General features: G+C 47.7%; 1 protein-coding gene across 1 annotated transcript in view; it reads left to right on the top strand.

Moving 5' to 3' along the window:
* Positions 1-13,517, top strand: part of LOC142783752 (testis-specific zinc finger protein topi-like) — a 138,769-nt gene that overhangs the window by 109,645 nt on the left and 15,607 nt on the right. Inside the window, exon 2 of the mRNA XM_075882327.1 lies at positions 4,693-4,834. Within this exon, the coding sequence (XP_075738442.1) occupies positions 4,693-4,834 (142 nt within the window). The remainder of the gene's footprint in view (positions 1-4,692; positions 4,835-13,517) is intronic.

A 13,517-nucleotide genomic window follows, 5' to 3' on the forward strand; every position in this document is an offset into this window, starting at 1 on the left:
ATAAAGACATTAGGTCCGAAGTCCAAGCAGGCTTTGAGAGAGGCAGTGAGCACAATAATAATCGATGGTGAAGTTCCCGATGGATGGAAACTTAGCAGGATGAGCATGATCTATAAAGGAAAGGGAGACAAAGCTGACATAAACAACTACCGTCCTATAACAGTGTCATCAGTGGTCTACAGGCTGGCGATGCAGATTATGAAGGAAAGACTGCAGGCGTGGATAGAGGATGAGGGGGTGCGGTGGGAACTGCAGAATGGGTTTCGGAAACACAGGAGGTTGGAAGACAATCTGTTCTCACTGACGCAGTGCATCGAAATTGCAGAAAAGGAACACAGGCCCCTGTGGCTAGCATTTTTGGATATCAAGGGAGCGTACGATAGCGTGATTCAAGAGGAATTGTGGGGAATACTGGACACACCAGGCGTAGAACATGTAGTCACTAATCTTTTAAAGGGTATGTATATAGGTAACAAGGTAGTTATAAAGTGGGAAAAACAGGTATCCAAGCCTGCAGAGTTAAAACGGGGGCTTAGGCAGGGGTGTCCCCGATCACCCTTATTATTCATGATGTACCTACAAGGATTAGAGGCAAAATTAGAGGGAAGTGGACCGGGCTTCAACCTCTCTTTAGTCAAAGAAGGAAAACTTATTGATCAGGAACTACCAGCAATAATGTACGCAGATGATATAGTGCTGATGGCCAACAACAAGGAAGATTTGCAGAGATCGATGGACATCTGCAGTAATGAGGGAGATGGGTTAGATTTTAGACTCAGTAAGGAAAAATCAGCAGTCCTGATTTTCAATGACAACGAAGGTAGTGAGTTTAGAATACAGGAGGTCACGCTAGAGATAACAGATAAATACAAATTTCTGGGCGTATGGATAAGCAATGGGACCGAGTATCCGAGGGAACACGAAAATACGTGACGACTAAAGGTAACAGGAATGCAGCAGTCATGAAAAATAGGGCACTGTGGAATTACAATAGGTATAATGTTGTGAGAGGAATATGGAAAGGAGTCATGGTTCCTGGGCTGACGTTCGGCAATGCGGTCTTGTGCATGAGATCAGAAGTTCAAGCAAGATTAGAAATTAAGCAACGTGGAATAGGTAGGCTTGCTTTAGGAGCTCACGGGAATACACCAAATCAGGGAGTACAAGGTGATATGGGATAGACATCATTTGAGGGCAAGGAAGCTACCAGCAAGATAAAATTGGAGAAGCGATTGAGAGAAATGGGGGAAGAGCGTTGGGCTAGGAAGGTTTTCAGCTACTTGTACATGAAGAATGTCGATACAAAATGGAGGCAGTGAACCAAGAAGTTGACTGGTAAATACTTAGAAAACAGGAGGTGGCCAAACCAAAAAGAACTATCGGTTAATAAGAAAGTGAAGGAAACGGAGACTGACTTGTGGAGAATGGGCATGAGTAAGAAGTCCGCACTAGAGATCTATCGAACTATTAAGCGGGAAATTGCAAAGGAAAGGATCTATGATAATACCCGGGGTAGTTCTCTATTGTTTGAGGCCAGGACGGGAGTACTGCGAACCAAGACATATCGGGCGAAATACGAAGGGGTAGACACAGTATGCAGTGCGTGTGGAGAGGAAGAAGAAACTGCCGAACACTTGATAATGTTCTGTAAAGGGCTTCACCCTATAGTTCAGGATGATGGCGCAGAGTTTTTCAAAGCACTGGGGTTTAGGGACCAGGAGGGCAAAATAAACTTTAAGCGGGTAGACTTAACTAGAAAGAGGTTATCTGATTGGTGGCTAAAGTCAAGGCACGAGTGAAAATTAAACTCTTCAATGCAAAGTACGAATCCTCAAACTCACTTTTTAAGGAAAAAAAATAAATATAGTTTTTGGTTCATTAGGCAATACGGCTTGGTGGCGCTAGCCACTGCCCGATCTAAAGGGTACAGTTATATCCCTTTATCCATCCATCCATCCATGAAAAGATGCAAGATGTTATATACTGGACGGCGGTACTTGTAGTTGATAATAAAAGTTGCGAGATGTTACAAAATAGGAATGATGTCACATATTGGTCGTGTCATTAGCGGAAGGCAAGCGTTCAATTTAGTGCGGCGACGTATGCTACGGGGAGCAGTGTAATAAAATAGGGTGGGCGAAATGTACGCAGGATTCATGGTTTACCAGGTTTACCTCCTAAGCTTTGCCCACTCATCATCATTCACTTCGTGGATAAGGTGGCATTTTTTTCACGACCCCTCTAAATTATGCAACAGGGGGGCGCTTTACGACTCGCTGGCATCCCCCACTCTTTTCAACACTGTGTTGGAACTGTCTGTACAGTTAAAACATAATACAAATTAAAATCACGCCATTTTGTCGGACGACCTAATATGAATGAACAATAATTGTGACCGGAAGATTAAATGCTCTCTGCAAATCGCCATTGATAAAATCGTGGACTACCTGGAACCCGAAAGACCCAAATGCTTGGTGGAAAGGCGGAAGCGCTCTTCCTCATGCCCCCTATCCATCCCCGGATTACGATGGCTGCACAAAAAGCCCGAAATGGACATCCACTTGTACTTTAACGACGCAGAGATCTTCGTGGTTGAAAGTATCCGTGTCCTTGAACTGAGGATTGAGGCGAACGAAACGTACGAATTCTGAAACCCTCTCTAGGTTTAAGTAAGTTCCAATCAGACATGTGTCTCATCAAACAAATAGCGAGCACGAATGCTGAGATGAAGGAAGTGAATCTTCTTAGACTTGTGCAAACATTCATATTAGGTATAAATGCGTACGTGGCACCTTACTTGAAATCAAACCAATTGGAACGGAGCAAACTTAAGACCACTATCAGCAAAAGTGTGATAGTCGTGCTCCAACTTCCCTCGAACACGTACACTGAGAGACTTATGAACTTAGGGGTATCGAACACACTCGAAGATCTGAATGAGGCTACTGTTACTGCACATAATCGTAGGCTGCTCGGATCTAAAACAGGACAATTATCAATTTTGGGCTTATGAGCCCACGCGTGAGCAAGGTCGTTCAAACGACATGCCGATACAGATCAGGGAAAGGATATAGATACGCCCGCTACTGAGAAACATAAACCTTACCCTTCACGAAGACCAGCGTGAAGCCAGGGCAGAGAAATGGCAACCAAGGTACACCAGTCGACAGGGCGTCCAGTATACAGACGCTTCTGATTATGAAGGAACTGCGGCACACACGGCAGTTGTGGCCAAGGAAAACAGTGCCCTGATGACATGCTGCACAGTTGATAGTGCCGAGACTGTAGAGGCCGATGAAATGGCCGTATCTTTGGCCTCCAGCAAATAGAAGGTCAGGGTGGTCATCAGGGATTCTTAATCCGTGTGAAATTCATAATTGGGACGGGTGACGGTCGCTGCCGTTCGTATATTAAACATGGTTCGTATATTAAACCCAGAGGGCTCATTCTGATAGCCTGGGCTCCAGCTCACCAAGAACTTAAAGGGAACGACAAGGCTCATTCCGTCGCCCGAGGTCTCACCTACCGGTCGACCCCTAGAATATCCCAAGTTACCGAACAAAGAAGGGAAGTTGTGCACACATACCATGATATCATCGCACACAACACGCTAAATCGGCAAGTATACCGGAAAGCAGGCAGCTCATTGAGTAAAAAAATTGAGGTTTCGTGGCGAAAGTTACAGCCCGGTGTTTTTCCGAACCCCGCACTTTACAGCAAGTGGCACCCCGCAGTTTTCCGGTTTGAATGTAAATTTTGTGATAAGGTAGCGTATCTTGTCCACATGAATTGGACATGTCGAAGTGAAGAGAATGGTTCCCGCACTGCAGAATCCTGCTCCGCTGCCCAGACCCTAATGTCCAGTGCGTAATGATCAGTCAAGCTATTGCTGCTGCCATGTCCTAAGGAATTCCGACCTACACCTAGGGGCGACGAGCTGTTCCTGAAGTGACTGACTTTTTAATTAACTTTTATGTCTCCCTCTTTGCGTCGAGAGTTGTGACAAGCTCGTGACGTCAGAAAGAGGTTGAAGAGGAAGAACCAGAAAAAGAGGGCGTGCTACTGCCAAGGTCACACCAATCGGTGGCGCTCACTCGATATGCCCGTGACTACATCGAGAAGAGCTACCCCGGACATCTATTTCAGATCCTGATTGGCCATTCGGGTTGAAAGACAATCGACAGCGTGGAGCAATAACTGCGTGGCGGTGACGCGGCCACTCCGGAACTACGGTGGCAGCGCGAGTTGCGTGAGCCAGGACAGGCGGTGACGGCCCACAGCTCTATTCCGGTGTCACCATCCCAACATTTCTTCTGTGTTCTCGTTGCCTCATTTCTGGCGCGCTTATTGCGTACAATGTGCGCTGTCATTGAACTGGTCACTATGCGACGGGTTTCCGTTGTGACTAGAAAGTCAATAATCCTTTAAGCGATAACTGTTGGACCAGTTAGTGCATTGTGAACCAGAACAGTGGGGACAAATAAACGCAAGAAAACACGCCTGCAAGGAGAAGGCATTACACTTGGATGAACGCTGGAAAGTCTAACGTTCGTTTTTGTGCTACGCTTTCTTCTTTGGCGTGTGTGGGCATTTTCTTGCAATAGCTGGTAACCTGTTTTGAAGCTCTAGTCAAGTTCGAATGGCCAGTATTGGGCAACGGCAATGTGTACGCGACTGCGATTCGTTTTTCAGGGGGACATGACGAGATCAACTCCGGCTGTCTAGTGATGGCCTGCGAAACATGCGGCGCCTGCTTTGCATCTCCACAGTTCTTGATCAGGCACCAACGTTACGGGCACACCGGAAAAGCGTATCCGCAGACTTCAGACAGCAGGTGAGCCCGAACACAATCAATAACGATATTTTTCAACAGTTGGGCATAACTTTAGAAGGCTGCAGCCGCATTTTCTCCTCAAGGTAAGACGAGCACCCACCAATAGGTGTGCAGTTCAGGTGACCTCATGAGCCGGAAAGAGAGAACATGCATAACATGGCCGCCCTCACATAGAACTGGGCCGAGGTATGTCAGCTGTGTGTGCCTTCTTTCGTCAGAGTTAATTCGAATTGTTTGTGGTAGTTTGTCGGGCTGAAAATATTATTGTGAGCTTACGATGCTAATTTGTGCCGCGTGCGTTTTGTATCAGTCGTGAGCAGGCAAATAAAGATTGCAAGAAATGTCGATGACGCTGCACTGCACTTCGTCTGTAAACATGATACAGCGGCAACCTAACGCTATAAAATATAGCAAAAAAAGAAATTGAAATATTGTGCGTTTGGTTCTACGGTGTTTTGTTTTGCTCCTAAGTCAAGGTACAAAGAGAAAAGAAAGCCAATGCCTGGTACATATATGTGAGGGTCCAGTGCGTGCTGTCCCCCAGTGCTTCTCGTCAGGCGTGGCAAAGTGGAGGAGCACAACCGAAATTAGAATGAATGACAGAGGCGTGCGCAGATAAAAACAACCTAGGAATTTCTCATTACAAAAGATTTGCGAAAACAACTTCCAACGCAAAAACTCGTCGCTCCATCCTAGCGTGCGATTGACCGATCACTGACAGCAGCGTGATTAGACGGCCCAGTGCTTCGTTTGAGTGTTGCGTAGCACCGTCGATTGATTGCTTTTCGCCTATGCTAACAATCATGTGACTAGCACGCGCTGCTTGAGAACATCTGCTTTAAATAACAAAAAATAATTATGAGGAAAAAACAAAATAAAAAGAATTCACTACAAGTGTTTACAAGAAATGTAGTTTGCGAATAAATAGTACAGAACTCATCGTAAATCATGAAAATTGCAGTGGGCGTAACCTATACAAACATAACAGCTTATCAAAGAACAAAGTGTACAACTACCTCTGGTGATGTGCTTGTGCATCAGTGCATACAGCAGCTCTCCTCACTTGCACTTGAATGGGTGCCATACTGCAATGCAGCACTTTGCAATGTGGTTATATTCATTAATAATAAACAAATAGTGTATTTGATCGTACCATGTGACGGTGCACACACCAGGTGTTCAGAGTTAAACCTTGTGGATTAATAAAAGTTTAGCACTGGAAAGAAGATGAAAACAATCTTCGTAGATAACTTGTGTATTAGAAGAAAGTCAGACAGTAACCATGGCTTCTAGTGACTGAATACTACACTCACAGCCCTACGAGAGTGCTGGCAACTCTCTTTGCGAAGTATACGATTGTCCCATATTTCACTCTCTTTTCAGGAGCACTGAAAACTCTCTTCTGCCCAGAGTAAGCACACTCTCTCGACTGAGTGCTGGTACTTTGACTGAACGAGAGTGACCAAGATTTTTCGCCAGAATACAGTCAAGCATCTGAAATAGAGTTCATACACCCTCTGCAGAAGTTGCGCTACTCTCTCACAGAGTTTTACAATCTGGTAGGGCTAAAGTGCGTCAACTACCTCCAAGAGTAGAATCAGTCCTGCTGCGCCAGGACTAACTCTTCAAGTTTACGCCACATATGCAGGACAACCATCCGCATACACATTATAATAGAACGCAACACAACAAAAAACGAAACTGAACCTATAGCTTATGCGCTACGGACAACCATTCACACAGCAGTCGGTATTTATACCCATGATGTCTAGCCCCCTTCTAGTGCGGGTGGTGCTACATTGCTAATACGTGTTTTGAAGAGCATATATACATCTAGCATGTGCAAGCATCTGGTGATCGTTAGGTACTCTGTAGGCACGTCGACCTTTCATTATAAAACTACATGACATACGACGCCGTTTTCAATACTAAATTATGATTATCAGCTGCATCACCTCAGTGCGGTCAAGCCACTTGTTCCCAAGCCTGAGAGTTGTACTAGGCGCTTACAAATACAGTTAGGACGATGTGTCAGCAGTGCTGGCCGAAAACAATTTACGAACGTTACGATCCAGTGTCCGATCCGACTTGCGATGAAGCGATGTGTACTTGTACGCCAGAAAACAAACGTGCTGGTCGGCAAAACTACAACTCAGACGCATCTCTGGCAATCCATATAGTTTTGATCATCTCATCTACACTTTAATACAACAATGACAGGCTTGCGGGTTGCTCAAACGTCAACCTTCGTGAGCCACCTGCGCCGAGATCTTTCTAAGTAATTGTGACTCGTACGAGTAGAACTCCAAGCAAATGTAGGCCTAGAGAGTAAACATTTCCACACCCGAAATGGTGTAAAAAGGGTGCTTTTCATCCTTTTAAACACCCTTCCACACCCATAAATGGTCGATTTTAAAGAAAGCGCCCCTTTATTTGGCTGCTTGCCTCGATAGCACCATAAAATTGGCTCCTAGGGTGCCTTTGTGCCTGAAAAGGGTGCAGGTGACGATTGATCAGATCAATATGCAGCAAAAGAAACACACAGAAATATATTATTTGGGGTTTTACGTCCCAAAAACATCGATATAATCAGGGGGGTCACCGTAGAGGAGAGCTCCGGAGATTTTGATCATTTGGTGTTCTTTAATGGGCGCTGATATTGCACAGTGCACAGGCTTCTACCGTTTCGCCCCCGTCTTAATGTGACTGCCACGGCCGGCATCGCACCCGCGATCTTCAGATTGGCGGCCGAGCAGCGTAGCTACTGTACGACTATGTGGACCTTGCACAAATGACGGCCTAATTGACTTAGCATGTGTGAAGGTGCTCTCTGAATACACCCGAATGCCAGCAGAAGTAAATCGCGTTTCATCTATAAGGGCAATTACTGCAATTCATGTTACAAAAGCATTCCTTGGCGTCGGTTGTAATCTATTTGTTTGCTATGGATTATATACAGAGGCATAATGTTCGCCCGAGTATGTGTGTGTCCTTGTGCGTGAGCCTGCGCATGTGTTCGTGTGTAAGCGCGATTGTGTGTACACCCATGCATGTGTGCCTGTGCGTGTATGTGTGAGTGTGGGCTTGTGTTAAGCGTGCATGGCACATGCGTACGCCCACGCTTTTGTACGTTTGTGGTAACATGATCGGGCGGCCTTATGTGTGTAAACGTGTGTGTGTGTCTGTTCATGTATATGCGTGAGCATCCGCCTGCGCACCCTCGAATTTCGTGTTTGGGTGAGGGGGGTGCTCATTGCTTCTTAGTGTTTAAGGTTCCACATTTGTTCAGACTGGGAGTCTATATGAAAGGGGGCTTAAGGAATGGCAGTGGTCAACACACCATACACGGAAAACAGCTGCGGAATCTCGTACCTCAACATTGCTTACGAACTTGCTTTGGTAGGTGATTAGGTACGCTGAAGCGCTGCTACGCTCGAAAACGTCGGTTATGACCAACTCACACGGAATGCTGTAAATGCGTTTACACAAAACTGTGGTTTATATTACCAACATTTAACAAGAACGCGCCTTGCCTTTGCTACAGGTGCTAATTTAGCCCGTTGGGCAACCATATGGATATATGTGCTGATCATGTTGTCAGTGAGAAGTTTGGTAACAACTTCGGCAGGTTTCGTGGTGCGTAAGAAACCTTTTAAGCATCTGCGACTGTGTATTGATTTGTTCCAGCTTCGACTACGCATTCAGCGTTTGCGGCACTATATACGGAATTGCCAGATGCGGACAATGCCAAGAAAAAATTCCTCTGAAAAAAGGCGCAGTGATGTTCTCTCGCTAATCAAACCAAGGACGACATAATATTGCTTCTGGCTGTTCCAGGGTGCACATTATTTTCAGAATGCTTTGCTTCACTATTGCTCTCCGACCGCAGTCGCATTCCGTTAAATTATTCAAAGAACGCGAGGCTGACAATTGACCTGGGTCGCTGCGCGGCTGGTGGGAAGGAGAGTTGCCCTTTACAAGGAGTCATTCTTGAAGCGCAATTCCATTGCCTTCTGTGTCGAAGGCGCCACCATATTCGCCATAGAGTTTGCATTTCAGCGCCCCCTGGGCGGGTTTCCCGCTCACTCCGGCTATGGTTGCTCCGGCAACGACTGGGTAGATAGGGAAGAGTTGCGTCAAAAGCTGCGGTGCCGCCGCAAGTGCCTCCTCGTTTTCTCTCTTTTTCTCATCCATCTTTCCACTGCGTTGCGTTGGTCTGGAGTCTAGGTCGCTGTGTGAGTTTCAGCGAACAGGCGCATTTTCAATGATGGTCCCGCATGACTCCGTGTTAGAAGTGACGCTCGGATTAGGAATTATTCATGGAGCGGCGGACCCCAACAACGTGGGCCTTTTAACGGTGAGTGAACTGCTTTCGTAGGTAGTTATCACACAGCGCTAGCTGGGCGTCTGCAGCAGCTCTGCCGAAGTAGGCTGCCAGCTATTTATAACAGCATGCGTTCGAGGGCCTGTTGCAGATGCGCAATTAAAGGTGTCACTTAACGAGTTCAAACTGCTATGCGCGTTGTTGTGTAAGCGGCTGCATCACTCATACAATGAGTGATGTGATCACTTATCAAGGGCGATTAGTTGCTGATAGCGCATTGTATCTGCACTGCTGAAAGTGCGCGATATCGTTACAAGGTGCGCTTTCGGCAACATCGTAATAACATTTCGCTCAATACTCAAATAAGCAACGTGCTTCTGCAGGTGTTGCATAAAAAAAATAGTATATATATATATATATATATATATATATATATATATATATATATATATATATATATATTGCCACCATTGATGAAGGAGCCACTGTGACTCATACCCGTTTTGGACTACGAAGAGGAAGAGAACATTTTCGTTGCTCGGGTTCAGGTGAACTCCTGGCTGCAGGTCTTGTTTTTGCTCGCGACATTACTGGTGGAGGTGCTGGGTACGTGTACTTCGGCTGTGTCGGCCATCGTGGAGACAGCTACATCTCCCAGAGCAAGAAGCAGCCGCCGCCTGCGTGTGTTACGCCCTTGAATTTGGTCCCTTGACATCGACACCCAGAAAGATGGCAACTCCGATGACAAGCCATGCGGTCCAAACCAGCGATGCCCATGGTTCTGTTCTCGCCCATGTTTTTCATGCGCCACAGACACCAAAGCCGTTCCATGGAGACATCTTCGAGGATGTTGATGACTGGCTCTACCACTTTGATCGGGTTGCCAGTATCAACGAATGGGACGATGTTCGCAAGTTGCACCGAGTTTACTTCTACTTGGAGGATTCTGCGAAGACGTAGTACGAGAACCATGAGGGCTTCTTTGCAACCTGGCAAGAGTTTAGCCGTCAACTCCGTGAGGCCTATCGGAACACCGAGAGGAAGGAGAGGACTGAAAAAGCCATATCCTGCAGAAACCAGCGGCCGAACGAACGAGTATCTATGTTTGTCGAGGACATGCTTCGGCTCTTCAAGCGCGCGAACCCCACCATGCCCAAGGAAAAGAAGGTGCGGCATTTGATGCGCGGAGTAAAAGAACAGCTTTTCGCTGGGCTCGTGCGCAATCCACCAACGACAGTCGCCGAGTTCGTCAGTGAGGCGACCACTAAGGAACATACGCTGCAGCAGCGGTTGTCACAATACGAACGCCAGATCCCGGCCACCGCATGCTCTATCGGCTCTGACAGCGAGAGACAGGCCCTCGCAAACTTCATTCGAAGTATCGTTCGGGACGAATTGCGACAGCTTCGGGAAGTGGGATGCCATTCACCTGTGTCAGCCCTCGCGGATGTATTCAGACAAGAAGTCCGGCAGGCCGTCACACCCCTGGCCCCAATCGCACCACCGATTCCCGAGGCCCCAGTCCTGACATACGCCGCGGCATTGCGATCCCCTGCGCCACCGGCTACAGATCCTGCTATACGGACCAGGTAACAGGCTATATATGCAGTCATTCCACACCACTGCTTCGAGCCCACCTCTCGGCTCAAGGTTCCCGAGCACACCCACCTATTTGCCGTCTACCTCAAGACAAAGTGGTAGGAAGGCAAGCACGTGGCGCTCCTCGGATAATCGTCTGCTCTGCTATCACTGCGGCGAAACGGGTCACGTATACAGGAACTGTCAATACCGGCAACTAGGTCTCCGTGGCTTCCATCTTGATGCTCGAGGCCCGCGCTATGGTGATCGCTCCGCGAAATCGAAGCCTATCTCACGGGCCAGCGAACACCTTCGACTGTTTAGCACCACCAGTCGAGATCACCGTCGCCTCGCCGGTCTACGTCACCCAGTTTGCCCTCATCGTCTTCCGCTCCTTTCAGGAGCCGGTCACCAAGTTCCGCAGGGGAAACTAGGGACGGTGACTTCTGGGGGTGAAGTCGCGGCCCGGCGAACTGTAAAAGACCCTCATTCGACGCAACAACCAGACGAGGACCATTCCGATTTTGCAGTGTTCTCAGACAGCAGAAAGATCGTTTCTGCCGAAATCGCCGTCTTCGTCGACAATCATGCTGTCAACGCTCTCGTCGACAATGACGCTGACTATTCCGTAATGAGCGCCGCACTGGCATCTGAACTGAAAAAGGTTACCACAACATGGCAAGGACCTCAGTTGCGCACGGCAGGGGGCCATCTGTTGATGTCTACCGTTATGTGCACGGCACGCATTCGTATACGTACGTCGACATTTAGGGGCTCTTTCCTCGTATTGCGCGTGTGCTCTCGGCCAGTCATCCTAATTGAACATCCTTCGTGAATACAGTGCCGTCATCGACCTCCGAGAATTACTTTTGATTGATTGATTTGTGGGGTTTAACGTCCCAAAACCACCATTTGATTATGAGAGACGCCGTAGTGGAGGGCTCCGGAAATTTTGACCACCTGGGGTTCTTTAACGTGCACCCAAATCTGAGTACACGGGCCTACAACATTTCCGCCTCCATCGGAAATGCAGCAGCCGCAGCCGGGAATCGAACCCGCGACCTGCGGGTCAGCAGCCGAGTACCTTAGCCACTAGACCACCGCGGCGGGGCAGAATTACTTTTGTCGTTGGAGGATCCTTTTTGTGCTGCAACTGACAGTACACAATTCTGGAAAAGAGCGCTCCGCATTACCGACGATTCTTTCACTCTCCCACCTCGAAGCAGCCTCTTTGTCGAAGTAGAATTGGGACAGGCCTATAGGGTGTCGCAAAAAGAGCAAGACGCTATACGTGACCAAGTCCAGCAGATGCTTCAGGACGAGGTCATCCAGCCATCAAGCAGTCCCTGGGCTTCGCCAGTTGTGCTAGTAAAGAAGAACGACGGTACGTTGCGTTTTTGCGTTGATTACCGTAAACTGAACAAGGTCACCAAAAAGGACGTTTATGCTGTACCCCGGAGAGATGACTCGTTGAACCGTATACGCAACGCTAAATAATTTTCCTTCATGGATTTGCGTAGCGGCTACTGGCAAATAGCAGTGGATATGCCCGACCGGGAAAAGACGGCGTTTATTACTCCCGACGGCCTGTACGAGTTTAAAGTGTTGCCTTTTGGTCTATGCTCAGCGCTAGCTACTTTCTAAAGAATGATATATGCGGTTCTCTTCGGGGCTCAAGTGGCAATCATGTCTTGTTTATCTTGATGACGTCGTGGTCTTTGCAGACACGTTTGAACATTACGTCCAACGCCTTCATGCAGTACTTAAGGCAATCAGAACAGCGGGGCTTTCACTCAAACCCGAGAAATGTCATTTTGGATATGAAGAACTGAAGTTCCTTAGTCACGTCGTGAGCCATGCTGGCATCCGCCCAGATCCGGAGAAAACCCGTGCTGTTGCCGCCTTTCCCGTGCCCACAAATAAGCGTGACCTACGCCGATTTCTGGGGCTCTGTGCGTATTAGAGCGCTTTGTCAAAAACTTTTCGAAGATTGCTGAACCCCTCAACAAGCTTACAAAAGACGGTGTCTCGTTTGTTTGGGGTCCCAATCAGTGTCATGCGTTCGACACCATCCGAAAACTCCTTTAGGCTCCGCCTGTACTGCGTCATTTTGACGAAAGCGCTGACACGGAATTACACACTGACGCCAGCAACGTTGAACTAGGAGCGGTATTAGTTCAGTGGCCTAATGGCATAGAGCGCGTAATCGCTTATGCGAGCAGAACGTTATCCCGAGCGGAGAAAAACTAGTCTGCAACCGAGAAAGAATGCCTCGCTATTGTCTGGGCTATAACAAAGTTCCGCCCATACTTGTATGGCCGCCCATTCAGGGTAGTTAGCGACCACCATTCCCTTTGTTCGCTCGTAAATCTCAAAGATCCCTCAGGTCGTCTAGCACGATGGAGCCTTCGGCTACAAGATTTCAATGTCACCATCGTCCACAAATCTGGGCGGAAACACACCGACGCCCACTGTCTCTCACGTGCACTGGTCGAAAATGCCAACACTGACCTTGAAGACGACGACACTTTTCTTTCTGCCGTATCAGCAACCCGCTTGGCTGAGCAACAGCGTCAAGACTCGGAGCTCATTCCTCGCATTGACTACCTGGAAGGACGCAATTCGCACCCTTCTCGAAGCTTTGCACGCTCGCTATCCTCCTTTTGTTTCCGTGATGGAGTGCTTTACAAACAGAACTTTCATCCTACACAAGCTATAATTATGCTTATTGAGCCAACTACGCTTCGTGGTGACATTTTACGTGCGTGTCATGATGAGCCA

Source organism: Rhipicephalus microplus, unplaced genomic scaffold (assembly GCF_043290135.1).
Source record: "Rhipicephalus microplus isolate Deutch F79 unplaced genomic scaffold, USDA_Rmic scaffold_12, whole genome shotgun sequence".
Classification (NCBI taxonomy): Eukaryota; Metazoa; Arthropoda; class Arachnida; order Ixodida; family Ixodidae; genus Rhipicephalus; species Rhipicephalus microplus.